Source organism: Sceloporus occidentalis, unplaced genomic scaffold (assembly GCF_023333645.1).
Source record: "Sceloporus occidentalis isolate IW3139 unplaced genomic scaffold, rSceOcc1.0.p SCAF_3, whole genome shotgun sequence".
Lineage (NCBI taxonomy): Eukaryota > Metazoa > Chordata > Lepidosauria > Squamata > Phrynosomatidae > Sceloporus > Sceloporus occidentalis.
In genome coordinates, this window is record NW_028316983.1 from 114,588,539 (window position 1) to 114,609,251 (window position 20,713).

Consider the following 20,713-nt stretch of genomic DNA (forward strand, 5'->3'; position numbering starts at 1 on the left):
TGACAGTAAAACTATTACTTTTTAAAGTCTATTCTCTCTCATGCAACCACCCCCTCTCATACACAGTAGCTCTCAACTTGGGATCTCTTCACAAGTCCTGCTTTTTTTGCTGGTTCCCTAAATTCTACAAAATCCAAAATCCATCCCCCTCATGGACTCCTTTCTAAATTGTTCATCTCTCTTAAGTACTGCTTGCTGTGCAGTGACTCAGTGTGAAATTCAATTTAGCTTCAGGGAGCTGAGCATTAAAGGAATAAGGGTGGGAAATTCTGTATTCAGAGCAACCATTTCTATCCTCCCAAACAGAAATTCTTGGCTACACATGGCACTTTATCTAACGCAGTATCCTCTAACTGGCCCAAAATCTCATCCTACCTCTACATATAGAGAATAGGAGAATAAGTATGCATCCACATCATAACTCATGTATTGTGACTATGACTTTGTTTTTGTGCACTTTCAAGTCATTTCTTACTCATGGATGATCCTAAAACATTTTCTTGGCAAGACCTGTTCAGAGGGAGTTTTCCTTTGTCATCCTCTGAGGCTGAGTGAATATGGTGGTATCCAGACCGGCGCAAAGCGCCGGCCTGGATACATGCTAGGATTGCCTCATGGTGTCCTTTCCAGACACCCTGCAACCCTAGCACATAACCGTGGCATTTTAATGGTGGCACCCTGTCTACATGGGTGCCACCATTACAATGTCACGGCCATGCTGCAGCCCAACAGTGCGGTGTGGATGTGACGTCCTGGCGCCGCTGCAGGCTGCTTGTGGCGCCTTTTCAGCAGCGCCAGAAGGCGCTCCGTTTCAGAGCTCCTTCCATTGCGCGTATCACTGGCGCGGCTTTTAAACGGCCGCGCCAGCGATACAGAGGACACCCCTTTTCAGGCCGCGGAGAAGCAGCATTTTGCTGCTTCCCTGAGGCCAGGAAAAGCGGAGGATCGGGGCCTCCTGCTGTGGCAGCTGAGGCCCTGATCCGTCAGGGAAAGGGGAGGGTGCAGGCCGCCCCAAAGGGGCGGTCTGTATCCCACCTATATTTCCATAGGCAAACAAGGATTTGAACTCTGGTCTGCAGAGTCAGAGTCCAATGCTCAAACCACTATACTACACTACTTTCAAGCCGTTTTGTTCATTCCTGCCTGGCCAGCTGGAGAGTGGAGACAATCCAGTGCTTCTTGTGGGCTCCTCCTCCTGTCTATCCAGAGAACAGACTGATGTCTGACTATATATGATTCAGAAGAATTTCAGCCTTTTGCAGGGAGCAGGGAGAATAAAAAACTCCATACACAGCTGAAAAATAATTCACAGTTTTTACTGGAGTGCCCACAAGTATCTCTGAGAGTGCGTATAATCTGGCCATCTGTCAGCTTCACATAGATTCACATGGCTGCACATCTTCAGCAGAGGGAGGGTGAATAGATGTGAATTTGCACAGGAAAGTGAAGACAATTAAATATTGAAGTGAATGTGCAAAAGTCCACAGCAATTCACATAATACACTTATGTGTAGACTAGCCCTAATACTGACATACAAATTCTTCCATGCACAAAGGAGGCTTAGACAGGAAGGGGCATGTGCAAGCATGAGGTTCAGTGTGGCTTATTTATGCAGCAGAAAATCTCATAACATAATTTATAAACTCCTTTTACGTTGAAGCAGAAAAAAGTACATCTTATTTGTCATTTTAAACTGATCATGGAATCATGGAGTTGGAAGAGACCACAAGGGCCATCTAGTACGACCCCCTTCCATGCAGGAACACTCAATCAAAGCATCCCCAACAGATGGCCATCCAGCCTCTGTTTGAAGGCCTCCAGGGAAGGAGACTCCACCATTCTCCAAGGGAGTATGTTCCACTGTCCAACATCCCTTACTCTCAGGAGGTTCCTCCTAATGTTGAGGTGGAATATCTTTTCCTGCAGTTTGCGTCCATGTTCCATGTTCCATGTTCTAGACTCTGGAGCAGCAGAAAACAAGCTTGCTCCCTCTACAATATAACATCCTTTCAAATATTTAAACAGGGCTATCATACCACCCTCTTAACCCTCTCTTCTCCAGGCTAAACATCCCCAGCTCCCTAAGTCGTTCCTCGTAGGGCATGGTTTCCAGACCCTTCACCATTTTAGTTGTCCTCCTTTGGACATGCTCCACTTTCTCAATGTCCTTTTTGAATTGTGGTGCCAGAACTGGACACAATATTTCTGATGGGGCCTGACCAAAGCAGAATAGAGTGGCACTATTACTTCCCTTGCTCTAGACACTATACTTCTATTTATGCAGCCTAAAATTGCATTGGCCTTTTTAGCTGCTGCATCTCACTGTTGACTCATGTTCAACTTGTGGTCTACTTGGACTCCTGATCCCTTTCACATGTAGTCTCATTCAGCCTGGTGCGCCCCATCCTATATCTGTGCTGATGTGTGGTTTCTTATCATATCTTAATCATGCTCATGCTATGACAGAATTTGTCAGCTGTTGAATTATTATTTTTTTTAAACATGCCATGTCCATCAGAAAATCAAGGCTTACATTTAATGCCATCACTAGTAGCTATAAACACCCTAAAGCTGCTTCATCCAGACTTACCAGAAGCTGGACCAGTTGCCATAACTAAAGGTGGGGAGGGGAGGGGACACCACCTTTATTTACAGGACATTTTCTGCCCCAAAATTCCATACCCTAGTGTTCCCATTATATCAACTTTTCATTGTCCAAACAGCACCCCACCAGCACCACCCAGACGTATGTCCATCACAGAGACTGTGGAAATCAGGAACATTTTGAACATTTCTTTTATCTAAATTATATGTTTTGATGATCATACAGTATTTGCATTTCCTTGTTATAAAACTAACAGGGGTTTTCTTCCAAAAATTTTGGCTTGTGTTCAAGGCTAGGCCAAGTGACAGGAATGGTGTGGAGAGCAGTCTGGTAAAGACAGTGATCAACTCACCTGTTTGCTAACTTCATTGCTTCTTGGGCAAGGATTAAAAAACTGTTTGAACTTCCAGGGATGTCTGATGATGGAATAATCTGAGTTGGAGGGAAAGAATGTGTCAGCATTTTTACACTGAGCAAGAATTGAACACTTTTTATCATGTAAGCATATACTCTGCCTGCCACAGATATGCAGAGAAAGGAAATAATCAGTTCCGGACTTTTGATGAAAGAAAGTGTGCTCCTTTTTAAAGTATGTGGGGGTGGAGGGGTGGGTATTGTTTTAAAGTGATTTTATCTTTTAAAAATTGTAATCTCTTTTTAAATGCACCATCTTTTTCATATTATAATAGTTTAATTAATTGTCAATTTTGTAAAATTTTAATTGTACTGTGTTTTTTAGACCGTAAGCGGCTTTGGGTCCCAATCTTAGGAGAAAAGTGGGATCACCATCATCATAATTATGATCATCTTCTTCTAACTTTAGGGAGGAGTGTCAGTATTACCTTTACAAGTTAGTATTTTAAACTTCTTTATAAGACCTTGCTCAACAAGTGTTGCTCCCTTGCTCTCCTTTGCTATGACTGCTGCTCCCACAGAGTATTAGGTACTGTTTTCTGGCGCATGAAAAATTTAAAATAGCATAGGGCAGAGAATATATTGCAGCAGACGTTTCCAATCTACTGCCTCCCAAGTGTGTTGGACTACATCTCCCATTATTCCTAGCCAACATAACCATCCAACATATCTAGAAGACACCTAGTTGGGTAAGATTGCACCAGAGGCTGTTTCAGATAATAAGATGGACTCTCTCTCTCTCTGTGTGTGTGTGTGTGTCAAAAAGTAGTAGGGAGATGCACATGACACATGGCTTACATATTATTCACATCTACACTAGACAGAAGTATGAACTATCCAGAACCTGAACATAATCAATAAATTCCTTTTACTCTGAAGCAGAAAAAAGTACCGTACATCTTATTTGTCATTTTAAACTGGTGTGTGTTTTAACTCATGTCATGTATTTGTTCAATGTTGTTGCTCCCTGCCTCAGTCCAAGAAATAATAAGCATGATCATGATCATCACTATCCCAGCAGTACTTTGCATTTGTTTCTCCTTCTCTGGCTTACTGGTGACTGGAGCCAAGGAGAAACCAAATCACTTAGAAGAGGGAAAATACATGGATGTTTAACATCTATTAGCAAACATTAGCCATAACAGCTAAACAAAGCTTTCATAGTGAGAGGCAGTATCTACCTCTGAAATCCAGATTTTTGGTGTGTGTGTGTGTGCAAATAATAAAAGAAGCTGTTACCTTCAGCATGCATTTGGGTGGCCAGTCTTGGAAACAGAATTCTGAATGACTCTTTGATCCACATATATTGTCCTGTGGTGTTTGGTAAGGGGGGACAGGTACTATAAGCTACACCTTCTGACTCTCTGCAATAGAGATAGTTTACTTCTGTGTAGCAACACAATTACCCCTCAAATAAATGCTATCTCAATGTGATGTTGATTGACTGATTGAATTCTCTTATGTTGCTCATATGGCACAGAGTTTGGAACAATGACTTTTTTGGACTGCAATAACTATACCACTGGCCATGCTGGCTGGGAGATTCTAGGAGCTGTAGTTTTAAAAAAGGAGATTTTTCAAGTGGTGATGATGATGAGGATGATCACCATCATGACAAAGAGAGCACACAACAAGATACTTGCCATGCTTCCCATTTGCGCTTTGCTTTGCTCTAAATCCACACGAGCTCTCTCCACTAGTCTCCTGGCATCTTGCACCTGGTTCTGGTATTGTTTGCCCAATGTCTGGAGCCTATTAGTTGTCTCATTTATCTCATCCAGACGACTCTGGTAGGTCAAGCTCTGAGCCTTCATCTTTGACAGGCGGCTCCCCAAGGCCCTATCAGAGGCTTGGATGTTAAAAGAAGAGAATTAAAAAAGAGTTTTCACTTGACAAATTCAAAGTATTATTGATGTAGAAGGGAAACTGGTGTATGGCTGGGGGTGGGCAGGCAAAACCAACAAAAAGAACAGGCTTCTACATTTGCTGTTAAGCATTTCTTTTCTCCAACTTCCCTCCTCTCTAACCTCAGCCCGACAAGAGTCTGAGAGACTCAAATCACCTTGTAAGCTCTGGACTTCTCTCAAGACTTGCTGGAGCATCTCTTCAGCCTCTCGCATCTTCCTCTCTAGCTCTGCATTATCTCCTTGATTTCCACTGGTCTTTATCTGGTGGACAAGCATTTCAAGTCCCTGTAGTTTCTGGAGGTATTGATCGACCTAGAAAGAAGGCAAATTATCTGTCAGAAAGCAACAGAAAGAGATGTATAGACACCATGCAAAAAGGAACATTCAGGGCTTCGCCAGCAACTCCAGAATGTTACTTAAAAAACCCCCAAATATGAGAGACAATGGGATTTAAAAACTAATATTTAGGATGTAGATATTTTATATAGTTATTCTTTTATTTCAGTTTATACTGATTATTACATTATTTGCTCTTCCCCCAAAGAGCTCAGAGCTGTTTACATTTGGCTCTTGGGGGTCTTCCATCCAAATACTTTACAGAACCAAATAGGCTTACCTCCAAGGAGAATTCCATGTAAGGCTTCACACTGTCCTCAGGGAATTAGCTTATAGAATAAGAGTGGTAAAACTGGTGCATGTGGATCACATACAATTAACTAGGTTTTTTTTTTATGACCTCCAAATTCTCAAAACACCAACAGCCTATACACCCCAAATTTAGGGGAGAAAACACAAAACTGATAAAGAAGTTTTGCATCAGGAAAAACCCCACATGCTAGATGGTTGGATTCAATCAGAGAGGTCATGGTCCTGAGCCCGCAGAACAGTGGAGGACAAGAGGTCTTAGAAATGTCGCCATGAGTCTCGGTCAACTCAAGAGCAGTTAACAACTTTACTCAAAATGTCCACATGTCCCCTGGGGCTGTGAGAGGCAATTTCACCATGTTTCTCCCTGTCCAGCGTGACCAGATGTCCTCCTTCCCCAGGACATGTCCTACATTTCAGCCTTATGTTGCTGCTCCCTCTCAAGAAATGTATCTACTTGGCAGCCTGTCCTTGCTGCAGATAGCAGGATAGGATGGATCCATCTCAAGATTTTTTCCCCAAGGTGCAGCAGCAGGTAAGATTTTCCCCAGAGCTGAGGTGCATTTGTTTCTCGGAGAGGAAAAGGACAGCAAATGTGTTAGGCAATGGGTTGCTTCAGGACACAATACAAATGCTGAAACAGCTACGGTGCAAGCTTTCCCTTGTGACCCCTTCAGAGGAAAGGAAGAAAGGTCTTATGCTTACTAAATGAATAGCCTTCCTACTAGTGGTTGCAAAATGACATCACTCAGCTATTTGGGAGGTATACATTAACACAACTCATTGTTTTGCATCCAAAGAACCAACGGGAGCTAGATGGAAATTTCTCATGCAAACTGACTGTTGGAGTGATGTGTTTGGTATGAGAACATGACAAACTCAGAAGCCTAACCTGAGTCTTCACTCGACTGTAGCAGGCTGGGCAGCGGGGATGTTGTTCGCAGCTTCGTCCTTCAAATCCTGGCTTACAAATGCAGCTTCCATCTCTCTGACACTGCAGGGGTTCAAGTGCACCCAATGGATTGCAATTGCAAGCTGCACAGGTCAGAAAAAGCAGAGTTTTTAGATGAAAAAGGCTCACACGTAGCATATGCTCCCTAGCTATAAGAGACAAGCACTACAAATCCACAGAGACAGAAATGGACATATAATAAAATTTATTTATTTGTTTATTTGATTTCTATCCCATCTTTCTCCTTTTTCAAATGCTTTGTAGGCCAATTAGATGTTTTAGAGCTATTTAATAAGTTACAATCCTTCAAGAACATCTCACAATTCTTACCCAAGTCTGGACCAAGACATTTTTCTGCCCCGGCAAAGGAAAAGATGCCCAATTCCATTTACAAGTAATCTTACTTTAGTGATTAATGACAGAATACATTATTCCACTACATTTAATGGTAGCGGGCAACTCTAAAGGATGCTGGGCAGGCTATCTGCTCCACATAACTCTACCCTCCAGCACTTCCCAGCTCCTCCCTGCCAGGTCTTCCTTAGGTGGCTCTCCAACCAACACATGAACATCCAACTATCTAAAGCCAACCCTGCCCTTCAAAAATCTGCCAGATAGCTAGTCTTGTCTGTTACCTATACAGGCAAAGCATGTAAATTTGATTGTGTCTGGAAACAAAAATTTAAAGCAGCCATTTCATTATTTATCCCTAGGCTGCCCCAATGCCTGGTTCATCCAAGCTCTTATAATCTAATCTAAGAAGTGGTTTATCCTTGAAGTCAACATTCATTTGCTCAGGATAATTATTACCTTGGCATTTTTCTGCTGGGTTAGAAGACAAAGGATTTCCAAAGAATCCATCCCTGCAATAGCATTCCCCGGTCAATTGGTTGCACATCTGGGAAGCATTAGGGTCAACGTTTTCACACTGGCAAGGTTGGCAAGGCTGTACCGGACCCTGCTCTCCCAAAGGGTCTCCGAAATAGCCAGAGATACAAAACTCACAGCGAACTCCTAAAGTAAAGGAAAGAAGGAAGGACATGTAGATTAAGCCATGACCATGCAACATTTGAACTCCCTCTAAACATCCTTCATGACTCTAGAAAACTTGAAAAAGTCTCCTCAATCACGCTTCTTGGTTTGTCCTTCAGTACTGACTCTTTGGTCTCAGTTTTCATCCTCATTTCTGATTCCCAGCCCAACACTTGGCTCCTGGCTTACTGTACAGCCTACAGTAAATGATTGCATTTGTTAGGTCAGAAGATGGGGCTTGCAGATTGCATTAAGATGCCTCCTCCTAGTAAGGTTAAAGGTTAATGGTTTTTCCTGGACAAGATTGTCTAATCTTGTCCAACTGTACGGGGCAGTGCTCATCTCTCTTACTGAGCCAAAGAGACAGCGTTGTCAAAGATGACTCTGTGATCACGGGGCCAGCATGACTGCACAGAATGCTGTTACCTTCCCACCTCAGTGGTACCTATTTATCTACTTGCACTTTTACATGCTTTTGAACAGGGATAGGCAATCTTTTTGAGCCGGGGGCCAGGTTGCTGTCCCTCAGACAACTGGGGGCCGAAGCCAAAAAATAAATAACTAAATAATTTTTAAAAAATTTAAATAAATAAATAAACCGGGACAAATGTAGGACAACATTTTCAAATGGTGGACACTTTTTTTTAAAAAGTGGAGGACATGCAAAAAAATTTGCTGATTTTTAAAAAAATGTTAATATAAATGCATGTTTTTGAGGCTTCTATAGACAATTGCCCCCCTTGCCCCTGCGTGCGAGAGACCAAAGGCCCTGGTGGCAATCGGCGGCAGGACTGGGCTGGGGCCGGTCCCAAGGCCTTGCCGGGCCGCATCCGGCCCACGGGCCGCAGGTTGCCTACTCCTGCTTTTGAACTACTAGGTTGGCAGAAGCTGGGATAGGTTCACTCCATTCATATAGCAGCACAGGTATCAGGATGAAGGGAGCTCACTCTGTCATGCAGTGCCTGGGCCTCAAACTGCTGACCTCCTGATCTTGCAATTGACAGGGTCAGTGTCTTAACTGTTTCTTAGTACTTAGTACACCTCCTACTACTACCCCATAATTCAACATCTTAATACTGCAGATACAGTATTCATACAGTAGCACAGGTGTCAAGATGGAGGGTTCCAAGTTAGCCACTGTCATGTTAACTTTACATGTCAAGGAAATTATTTTGGATCAGGATAAATTTAATCTCAACACTTTATTTCCAATCTGAGGTGGCACAGCCCTAACAAATGCTTTTTTTTTTAAAAAAAATTCTATCTATCTATCTATCTATCTATCTATCTATCTATCTATTTTCCAGTTGGGGACTGAGAAGGTTTACCTTCTCTGAGAGTACTATGACTCTAGAAACATGAGTCTTTAGTAAGCATCTAAAAATTAACACAAGGGAGGTGCCTTGCACAGAGGTTTTATATTTATACTTATTTTATATTTATTTATTTATTATATTTACTTGAATCCTGCTCTTTTCTCAGAACTGGGACTCAGAGCAGCTCAACAATATTGAAAGAACAATACAACTGAAGGTCCCTCTCCAGCATGTTTTACTGAAAACCACCAAAAGCATATGCCTGAGATATCTGACTAGAAGAAAAGAAGAAGAGAGGATGGATGCAATAATGGTAGAAGGAAGTGTTTAATACTCTTTGCCTCACTGGTCATGCATCTACTACAGGTTGAGTCTCCCTTATCTGAAATGCTTGGGACCAGAAGTGTTTTGGATTTTCGAACATTTACATATACAGTGGACCCTTGCCATATGCAGGGGATCCATTCTGCCCCCCCCCCCCGCGTAAGGTGAATTCCGCCTATGCTTGAGCCCAATTCACTTGAATGGGGCTCGTGCGTGCAGTGGCGTGGCGATGCAGTGGTGTGTGTGCACCACAGGTGCGCACCGCATTCATCTGAATGGGATGCGCCGTCCCTTGTGCCCTGCGCACTCCCGCACAGCTTGAGCACGTACGCTCAAAGCCGCGTATAGCGCGCCCACATATAACACGGGCGCACTGTACATGGAGAAGGGAACCAATTGTAAACATGAAATTAATTTATGTTCCATATACAGCTTACATATATAGCCTAAAGGCAATTTTATACACAGTATTTTAAATAATTTTGTGCATGAAACAAAGTTTGTGTACACTGAACCATCAAAAAACAAAGGTATCACTATCTCAGCCACCCATGTGGACAATTTTGGATTTTGGAATATCCTGGATTTCTGGACTTCGGATAAGGAAGACTCAACCTGTACCAGCAAATCATATCTTATCCTTGCACATATTTATATGAACCCTGAATGTTTAGTTTGATCCTTATGGGGCACAGATTTATAACAGATTTATAATATAGGTTCCTGACATTTCTGAGGAAACAGAAAAGTGTACTTGAAGGAAAAGCAATGGTTATACATCATAACTGGGGCATTACCGTCCGTGCCTGGAAGGCACCTATTGCAAACAATTTCCCCTGTGCTCTGCTGGACCGAACAGCCATAGCCACTTTGGCACGGGCATGGCTGGCATCTCTGTGGGTTCCATGGGGATCTGTAAAAGTCAACTGGGCAGCCAGCATGTATGGGCTCCATGTTTTCATCGCCAGAATAACACTCTCCTGAACAGAGACAGAAAGGGGAAACAAGAGTAGTAAAGTTGTGGAGTTTGACAACATACGACTCATAAGTTGAATCTAGCCTTGAGGTCCTTTGCGCAGCTTTTATTAGAACCCTGAGAATTCCAGTATAGGACCCTATCACACTACACTGTTATAGTGCTATTCCACTTTAACTGCCATGGTGACATTTTATAGAATCCTGAGATTTGTAGTTTAAGGAGGGGCACTTAGATTTCTTAGGCGCTCTTGGACCTCACTAAACTCCAAACCCCAGAATGCCGCAGGAGGTGGTTGAAGTGGAATATAACATTATAACAGTGTAGTGTGATAAGGGCATTAGAAACAAAGCACAAAACAGGCTTCTACCATTTGTGCACAGAAACGTTTTAAAAGATGATGGTAAAAATGGGGGGGGGGGGGAGGACAGAAAGAAATCAGAAGTGCACTTAATCAAAAGTGGAACCCCCCCCCCCCAAAGTCCCAAGGTTGCACATATACCCTTCCAGCCCCCACATTTCTCCCCATACCCCCACTAACCCTGGTTTCTTTTAATTATTTACCAGAAATTGTCCCTTGTGCATTGTACTCATTAGAAAGTATGAGGACAGTTTTGGCAAGTCCCTCAACCAATACTGTTTTACAGTCGTAAGGGGCTTTTTTTTCAACATAAGAAGAGACTTGAAGACATTTGTGATAATAAAAAAGCTTCCCCCGGGCCCAAAACAGCTTGTGGGCCTTAAACTTGCCAAAATTATTTTATGTGTCCCCTAGAGGGCAGGAGAGGCCTTTTACTGTTAAAAAGGATATTAAGAAAGAATTGGTTTGGAGACTGGAGAATGGTTGCCCTGCAGCTCTTGAGGGATTGTATGTGGCCCCTTGGATCACACTCTGCCCATCCCTACATTAAAGCATAGATTTGACTATACAGTGGGCCCTTCTTATACATGGATTTTTTATACACAGATTCAAGCATCCATGGTTTGAAAATGTTCAAAAAAAGTATAAATTTCAAATATCAAACCTTGATTTTCCATTTTTTATAAGGGACACCATTTTGCTATGTCATTATATTTAATGGGACTTGAGCATTCATGGATTTTGTTATCCACAGGGGATCTTGGAACCAAAACCCAGTGTATAACAAGGGTCCACTGTACATAGATTTACAATATATACTTCACAGATTCTGAAAACTATGAAATATTTTTGAGGAAAGTTTTTTATTCCATATTCTAATTGCAATTAATTTGCAAACAGTTATCAGTCACAGCCTTAAAAATCATCTGTTAACAGTATTTATTTACTTTGTTGTAGAGCTCTAGTTCATGGCAGATGATATCCACACTTGATTAAAGGCTCTATCTCTTAGGAATTATTGGAATGCTCTCTTTTTCTCAGCTGCTGGATAGTATCAGATAGTGGTTGGGAAGGAAAGATAACGGAGGTGCTTCCTTGGAGAATGTGGCTTCTGTAATCAGTCTAAAATAGTTGTTTATCTGTCTTGTTCGCTTATTGTGGTTTCGACCTCTCAGCAGCAGGTGGCAGATGCTTTTTTCCCCTTCAAATCCATTCCTTGAACTTTTGTAAGGTTTAATGATGCACCATAATATAGGCAGGATTAATTGCTTGGGACCTGGCTAAAAAGTGACTGTCCCTATGTATGTGGCAGTGGGCTTTAAACATTGCAAACAGTATTATCCCAGAGAAGCCTCTTGTAGTTATTGTGCAGTATAGAAGTGTAATAAACCAACAGATATATAAATATAATCTCAGTGGATGTTCATCCAGATGCAATTTGAAACATTATCTGGAAAAGGCTTAGAACAGTGATGGTGAACCTTTTAGGGACAGAGTGCCCAAACTCAAAAGTATTCCGGCACCAGATGTTACCTGGTGCCGGGGGTGGAACTTCTGGGGGGAGAGGATGGGATTTCCAGGGGTGGGACTTCCAACTTCTGGTGGCGGTACTTCCAGGGTGGGACTTCTGCAGAGACAGCTAAAGGCCCAGGAGGGTGGGGGAAGAAGAGGAATAGGTGCGTGCATGTTCCTCTTCTTTTCCCCACCCCCCTGGGTCTTTATCTGTTTCTGAAAAGAGGTCTCTCCTCGTGCCCTCCAAAATGGTTTCGCATGCCAGAGAGGGCACGCATGCCATAGGTTCACCATGGGTTTAGAAGAATCTCTCAAGACACTGAAGTTTTTCATCACAAAAGGGACAGAAACTCTCTCTTTTTTAATACAATAAGACTGGCTAAAGTTCTCAGGGCTCTAAGGGCCTTTTATAAATGCATTCTGTTGCCACATGGGGAGGATGCACACTTACCTCCCAATTTTCATTCAACCTAAGATACAACCTAAGTGGAATGGACCTTCCTTAATATGTTGCCCAACTGGGTCAAGCCTTCTTCTCAAAACTGGAGAAATCATACTTGTTGAGTGAATATCTGTCCAGTGCCTGCACTGGACATTACTTTAGGGATTATCACACTAGTTGCCTTTTCCTATTCTGGGCATGGGCTGAGACCAGGCTGGGACCGTGTCTTATTGCACAGCTATAGGCTCAGATCATTACCATCCTGTCCTTCTCCTATCCTTAGCTAAAAACACTTCTTTTCCGTAACGGAAGACATTCTGATCAGTGATGGGATGGTAACAATCTGGGCACAGAGCTATGCGATAACACCTGTTCCAACCCCGGTCTCAGCCCGTGCCCAGTTCAGGGAAAAAAAATGCAATAATCTCCTTTTTATATGAAGTATAAAAAGTATCCTACTGTTTTAATCCTCTGTAAGCCACCTTGATCATACCCATGGAAAGGCGGGGTATAAATAAAAATTATTATTATTATTATTATTATTATTATTAAAATTATGCCATGCCCACATCTCCCTCACAGAGCCAAAAACCTGGAAAGAAAACTGTGCTAACAGGTTGAGGACTATTTTACTTTTCTATTAGAGTCCAGACTGTTGTTCTCATAATTAAAAAAAAACTAGTATGTCCAGAACAATAGGTGCCTGTGGATTTCCATACCTGTATCTGGATCGCAGAGTCCTCCTCCCTGGCAATTGCACACCACACAGTTGCTGAGAGCCCCATGTCTACCAGAATTCTCTCTCTTGTACCCTGGAGCACATTTCTCACAGAACTGCCCCTGGTATCCAGCTGGGCACACACATTGTTCCACCCATGGTGCTGGAGTGCCAGAGGTTGGCTGTGCCGAAATCAAAATGACATTCCTGAGGTAGCCTGTGGCTGAATGAACAGAAAGCAGATTGCACTGAATACTTCTTGAGAAGATAATAACATGATGAGTACCATACAGCCCAAAATCCCAACTAGATAATATCTAAGAGAAGAGCAGATGTCTGGAGAGCAGGCTTAGAAATGGACAGATCATTCCATTTCTGTATGATGTAATTTTCGCACAAATTCATTTGTGATCCTTTTCCATCCTGTTTCTGAATTAATCTGCTACTTTTCTAAAAGTCATATAAAAATCAACTGGCTGGGGGTCCTGAAATTAGAGATCACAAGCTACCTTCACCCTCCACAGAAACACATTTTGCAGCATTGGCTATGGATGATGAATGACAAATAAAATCAGTTTTAAGGGTGTATACACACAGCAGTATGACACCACTTGCAGCCTTTGTCCTGTCCTGTGGAATTCTGGGATCTGTAGTTTTGTTCTGAAGAATCTTCTTCCATAATGTGTGAACCATCATGTGGAATCCTCCTTCAAGCTAAGCAGTTTCGTGAGGAATTCTGCTAAGAATTCAGTCTGCTAAGGGAGCCCTGCCTTGCTTTTGCAAAACAGGAAAAATCATGTATTTTTAAATAGGCTTTTCTTGGTAAGCAGATTAACTCATGCCCATTGGCTTTAATTATTTATGTTTTGATCGGGGATGTTTGAACAGTATTCCAGGAAGCACAAAAGGCCTGGCATTCTGTTAGTGGGATACACATGCTGGATGAATTATTTGCAATAATACCACAACAGTCATATTTGGCTTATAGCAGAGTTGTGTATACAGCAGTGATGCATGTTCCAGTTATGCACTGTGCATTGTGGATGCACACTGCAGTTGCACATTGCACACCTTGGCTGCACACTGAGCATTTCAGGATGGCACCCAAACATTGGTATATGTTGTGTGCACTGTTGCTCGTCCGCAAGGGGGTTGTGTAGTACTGGCGCAACATATCTCTGCAGGCAAATATTTATGCTAAAATAAGGGGATGCTGGATTGCAAAAGATTTCTCAGTGAGGAGACGAATACAACTGAAGCTTTCTCTCTAATAGTCTTCATTATTACCAATGCCCTCATTACCACTATTCCAATTTGGAGCCATGGCGTATGTTTAGGTGTGCGTGGGGGAGCAGCCTAAAGTATAGTCTGGACAAGAGTACTCCAAGTGAATGCTGGTTGCAACTTAAAACATGTCCCAGAATCTTCTGTACCATGCAGGGGTTTCTGTGACAGTCACACACAGTTTCTCAGAAAGCAAGTCACTGTGGACAATGTTCCTGAAGAGAAGTTTACAAAACAAGGCCTCAGAAGAGAAATAATGACAATCTGCTTTTCAGTGAGTTTTTATATTGTTTTATAGCACTCTGTGAGCATCCTTTTGAGATTTTTTAAAAAATGAAGTTAATACATCTAAAAAAAATGTACACAAGCCATTCTACTATCCTACTTCCAACTCACTGTCTCCATAAGTAGCTCTGATTCGCAGTGCTGTCAGGTTCCCAATTAAACGATGATACTCAGTTCTACTCAGCCTAGGACTCCAGTTATTGTTTGGGTGCTCATCCAACCTGCAGGTCAGAGAAGCAGAAATAAACTGAGGCTATACAGAAAGATATCTGAGCAGCTATCCTTAGAGATAACATTTCACTTAGCAAAAATACCTATGAATGAATGAAGACAGAACCACTTAGCTGTTTTACAATTAGCAGTGGAGAAAGGCTCAAATGTCTAATGATATAGAGAAAATGGTACACTTTCTGGTTGAGAAAAATGAGGAACACAGAAGTCTGTGCAAAGGATACAGAAGTCTGGTACCTGTGATTCTCAGGGCACAAACACCCATACAAAATACATATTTCTTCAGTAATCCAAGGGCAAGAGTGGAAATCATGCAATCCATGGACTGCAGGTGTCCCAGCAGATGAGTCTAGAGATGCCTTCAAGACCTCCAGTGAACCACCAAAACTCCCAGATACCCTTCCATTACAAACATGCTATTTTAGGGCCTGCAACTCCAAAATGGGGGGGGGGGGCATCATCAGCAACTTAAAATGCCCCCCAAAGTGACTGAGAATGATGCAATGTCACTTTCAGTTGCCCAAATAATGACCACAATGGAATGGTGCAGCCTGCTGGGCTTCAAAATGAGCCGCCTAAGGTGTAATCTGTTTTTATTTTCAAGTTTTGCTTTTGCCATTACAACCTGAGGAACGGAAAAGTGATACCTAAAAAGAGATGGGTGTTAAGATAAAGAGAAATAAAGCAAAATGATGGATCAGAAACTGAGGTATATGCACTTTCTTTTGTTTGGTCCCAAGGTGGGCAATATCTGGGGTGGAAGGGCCATATTCCTGTTTTTGAACTGCACCTTACTTTCCACTTCAGCAGTGCTTCTGGGAGTTAAATAACACTGATGTTGGTGAGGTGACAGAGGCCAAAAAAATGTGGGGCAGGGGTTGCATGTCACCTGCAGGTCATGTATTAAATCATTCCTAGTTTAAATAATTCATCTTGACTTTGCAGAAATTATTTGTGTGAAATGAGAAGCAAGACTTCAAAAATGCTGAGAACTTTTTTTAGAACATGGAGGTTATGATTTAAGACTTGGGTGGTATGCATATACCTAGTAAGATAAAGCTAAAGCGCATGCTGCATTTAAAAATCATTGTACAGTCAGCCCTCCGTATCCATGGATTCTTTATCCATGGATTCAACCATCCACGGCTTGAAAATACACACACACACACACACTCCAAAACACAAACCTTAATTTTGCCATTTTATATAAGTGACCCCATTGTATTATGCCATTGTTTTTAATGGGACTTGAGCATCCATGGATTTTGGTATCCACGGGGTCCTAAAACCAAACCCAGTGGATACCAAGGGCCCACTGTATAAGAAATGCCCTTTTGTGAGTTTGGCTTAAGTACAAGCTAAGACTCTTCGCCAAGATATTAGCTACTTCCACTCAAGAGGCTTTCCTTAGGAAACAATGGGCTAAAAGTTGAAAACGGTTATTATATGTTGATGTTATATATTAGGAACAAGACAGTTGGGAGCTAAAATCAACGAAAATGCTACTTAGAAGGCAAGTATCTTAACTTGTTTCCAAATCTCATGGAGAGATTTGACCAACTTAATAGAAATCCAGTCATAGAGGTTGGAGAAAATTAGTTTTATTCAGAACTGTGCAAACATGATGTTCACGTAATCAAAAAAGTGTACAAATATTCTTCTGAAATTAGAGATGGAAGATGAATGAGTAAAAGATTATATGGTGAAGTGGGCACATATATATACTGTATTTTCTGGAGTATAAGACTACTTTTTAACCCAGGAAAATCTTCTCAAAAGTTGGGTGTCGTCTTATACGCCGGGTGTCATCTTATAGGGCAGGTGCTGAAACTTCCGAGCCGGACTGGAGAATCTGCGGTTGCCACATATGCTGGGGGGGAGCTCAAAATGGCCGCAGCCTCATCCCCTCCATGTGTGGCGACCATATGAAAGCAGGAAGGGAGGTGCTGTACAAGATATAAAATCTTGGAGACAGGGAGGGCTGGGCAGGCAGGGAGAGATGACCAGTCCAAGCAGGCTTTGCATACAACAAGTTTTCCTACTAAGTACCTGCATGTCATAAGCATTTCAATTAAAATTACCATATTGAAATCAAATCTGCTTTTTAAAATTTTTATTTGGTGTGCGTTGGAAGAGGGGTAGTCTTATATGGCGAGTACAGTGGACCCTTGTTATACGCTGTGGTTTGGTTCCAAGATCCCCCGTGTATAGCAAAATCCGTGTATGTTCAAGTCCCATTAAATATAATGACATAGCAAAATGGTGTCCCTTAGAAAAAATGGAAAATCAAGGTAAATTTATACTTTTTTGGAACATTTTCAAACCGTGTATGCTTAAATCCATGTATAAAAAATCCGTGTATAAGAAGGGTCGACTGTATATGCCAAACTCTGTATTTTAACTGGAAAAGTTGGGGGTCATCTTATACGCCCAGTTATCTTATACGCCGGAAAATACGGGTATGTAAAATTAAGACTAAACTATGACTAGACATTGTACTAAACAGTATACAGTACTAAAATCTACACTAAACCAATAAACACAACTAAATATCCTAAACACTAACTAAATAACTACAATTCAGTGGCTTCTCCTGCCCTTTGGGAGACTAGTCTGGCTGGCCCTTTCCCTGCTCTCTTTCTACTGGCAGGCAAAAACTTTTATTTTCAAGCAGACTTTTAATATAATTTACCTGAATGTATAGGTCTGGCTGGCTCTACAAGACAGCATCCTTCCATTGGGCATAAGCGGAGTAGTGATTTTTAAGCCAGCTCCTTCCAAGACAACATCATGTTGGGAAGGACGACGTCCAGGTTGATTGACGCGATAATCAAAAGACAGTGTCTGCCCATAACTCAGCTGCTGGTTTCCAAGGAACTTGGCTACAAAGAAGTATGAAGTAAACAACAGTTTAAAATGACATTTACTAAAAACAAACAAACAAATGTATGCCACTGACAGGGGCTAGCATTAGGGATGTGACAACTTATTGGTAGATAAGATTTCAAGGAAACTTACCAGTATCAATGGCCTATTTTCCACTGATATTCTAATCCTGAAAGGTGTTCCAGAGCAAACTATTCACCATGTTCCAGTAGTACACTATGAACATTATTTTGAATGGCTCACTTTGCAGAAAGAGCAATCCTGGGTTAACCATGCCTTTTTACTTAAATTATTTCACTATTTCAATTGCTGGGAAGCTACTGAACATATCTTCACAGATCATTAACTTGTAGCTCCTCTAACCATGAGAAATGCAACACCCTATATCATGAATTTCTGGACAAAACGAATGGATGTAACAGTGTCCAGAAAGTGAATAGAAGCATTCTGAAGAACACTGAGTGCTGTCTCAACTATACTATAAGATTGATTAAGAACACATTTAAAATGGGACATAAACAGAATAGTCAGAGGAATAACTGTTATTCTAACTGTGCACGGCCCAACTCCCTAACATTTAAGTGGGCTTCAAAGAACTGATTATTCCAGATGTCTTTTAGTAATGTGATTTTCATTCTTGATACAGTTTTACATGGTATATGATAGTTCAGCTGATTGTATTTTATTGATTTAAAGTTTTACTCTGTGAATAACTTGGGGGAAGCTTTGCCCCAAAGGGTGTTATAAATAAAGTGTTGACACCCTCTAGAAGTCAACAACGGTATGAGCTGGAACAGGGATGGAGAATGTGTGGACATTTAGATATTGTTGGACCGATACTCCTATAGTTTGTCACTGTGGGCTATGCTTGCTCGATAGGGGTTACAGCCCCAAAAGACATGTATTAGAACCTGCTGAGTTAAAGTGCACCAATGGCTAGGAGCATGTGATAATATTAGCAAATAATTAATAATATTAAAGAATACAAATGAACTATCAGATCATTCTCTGTACTGCTACTCTGCTGTGAGATACAGACATACATACCTGGTGCCACAAAATAGATGGGATCTGACCTTCTTGCTGCCACATAAACTACCTTATGGTGTGAAGACCACTGGAGCGGTAAAGGGGACCCATTTCCTTGAGCTTGCCAACCTTCATCTCCTGATATACAAGAAAACCAATTTACTAAATGAACTTGGAAATTCAATCTACAGCACACTCACTGACTCAGAAAATGTGACCGCAAAGGAGTTACAGCAATTCTTTCCATCTTATATAAAAGAACGGTGCACATGGAGAAAATAAGTAGCCATGGTCAACAGTCATTCCTTCTTTTAAGGATGAGATGATTCCTTGAATGTCGGACTAGATAATCTTCCAGTGTGATGCAGTGGTTGGAATGCTGGGCTAGGGCTTTAAAGCTACTATTGACAGTACGTATCACATGACATAGGCGGGATACAAACCGCCGCTTTGTGGCGTTCCCCCGCCGGCGCCATTTGCTCCGCGCGGGAGCTGCAGCAGCCAAACTGCGCGGCTCCTGCGCGGAGCAAAAAAGAAGCTCCATTTCGGAGCTTCTTTTTGCGGCGCACTGATGATGTCGCGAGGTGCCGCTGGCGCATTCGCGACATCATAGGCGCCGCGACACGTCTGGACGCTATGCGTCCAGTACGTAAAGATGGCGGCGCCCATGTGGAAGGGGCGCCGCCATCTTGTACGTATTGTATATGTACTAGGGTTAGGGGGGTGCGGAAGCACCGCCCCTTCCTAACCCTAGTACGTATACAATACGTACTATATGGCGGTGTGTATCCCGCCATTGTAACTATTTTGTTCCTGCTTTACTGCTAGAGTGTCCTTTTTCATTGATGGGGAACATCCGTCAATAAACTCACAAATATGCTGCTCTAGCATTTGTCATCAAGTGTGATAACTTCCTCAGTGGCAGTTCCATCACTGGACAGTCACATGGTGTCAGTGTCCTCTCCTCTCCTCCCTTTCCTCCTTCCCTATTTCAGGGCAGGTTTTTAAAAATACTTTTTCTTTTCTCTTCAACCCCCCCACCCCCCCAAAAATTACTGTCTTCTCCTGGTGAGGAGAGATTCTCATTTCTTCTTCGGCAGGTGGAATGAGGGGAGAGCGAGCAAAAATATTTACTCCAGAACTATATTACGAATAAAAAACAAGAGAAAGGGGTTGGCCATGGGGCAAGGATGTGGAGTTAAAAGAGAATGAAGAAGCAAGCGCACCGGGACCCTTGGTGGTGGAAAATGCCCAAGTTGTTCTATTGAAAGACAGAAGAAGTAATAACATTTCCAAAACTGGCACATTTTCATTCTTTTAATAACATGACTGGCAAGATCAAGGTGAGACCAAGGCTTGTGTGATAAAGTCCCAGTGGCACCGCTAGGGGCATACAGGGGGTACAAACTGCACTAGGTGACACCCCAGAGGGGAGTGTTATCTGGTGGGGTGGTATACCCAGAGAGTCCAGTATGGCTACTGGGCAAGCAAGCAAGGGCACTTTCCTGTTTGCCCAGTAGCCCTACCAGATCCTAAAAGGGAGGAGCAGCCTTCAGAGCCCGACGTGTCAAGAGCCCCACAGGACCCCAGAGGAGTGGCCTTCAGAGAACCATCCCCCCCACGTCAAGAGCTGCATGGGACTTTAGGGCCAGGGCTGCTGGAGTCTGACTGGGCAGGGAAAGGGCAAAGTAATTCCCACCATCACCACACCGGCTGACACCAACTAGAGCAGTGCCATTGTAAAGTGCTACAATTTTGGAAATCTAGGTCCAAGTCCCCAATGAAGTATTAAA

The 20,713-nt window shown here is 42.3% G+C and overlaps 1 protein-coding gene across 3 annotated transcripts in view; it reads right to left on the reverse strand.

Annotated features, from left to right (window-relative positions):
- Positions 1–20,713, reverse strand: part of LOC149316584 (laminin subunit gamma-2-like) — a 68,076-nt gene that overhangs the window by 12,408 nt on the left and 34,955 nt on the right. For all 3 annotated transcript variants that reach the window (XM_089515874.1, XM_089515875.1, XM_089515876.1), the window contains 10 exons: positions 18,939–19,058; positions 17,698–17,887; positions 14,886–14,995; positions 13,207–13,428; positions 9,994–10,176; positions 7,335–7,538; positions 6,465–6,607; positions 5,083–5,239; positions 4,664–4,869; positions 2,959–3,038 (listed from right to left, as the gene is read on the reverse strand). In XM_089515874.1, the coding sequence (XP_089372000.1) occupies positions 2,959–3,038; positions 4,664–4,869; positions 5,083–5,239; positions 6,465–6,607; positions 7,335–7,538; positions 9,994–10,176; positions 13,207–13,428; positions 14,886–14,995; positions 17,698–17,887; positions 18,939–19,058 (1,615 nt within the window). The remainder of the gene's footprint in view (positions 1–2,958; positions 3,039–4,663; positions 4,870–5,082; positions 5,240–6,464; positions 6,608–7,334; positions 7,539–9,993; positions 10,177–13,206; positions 13,429–14,885; positions 14,996–17,697; positions 17,888–18,938; positions 19,059–20,713) is intronic.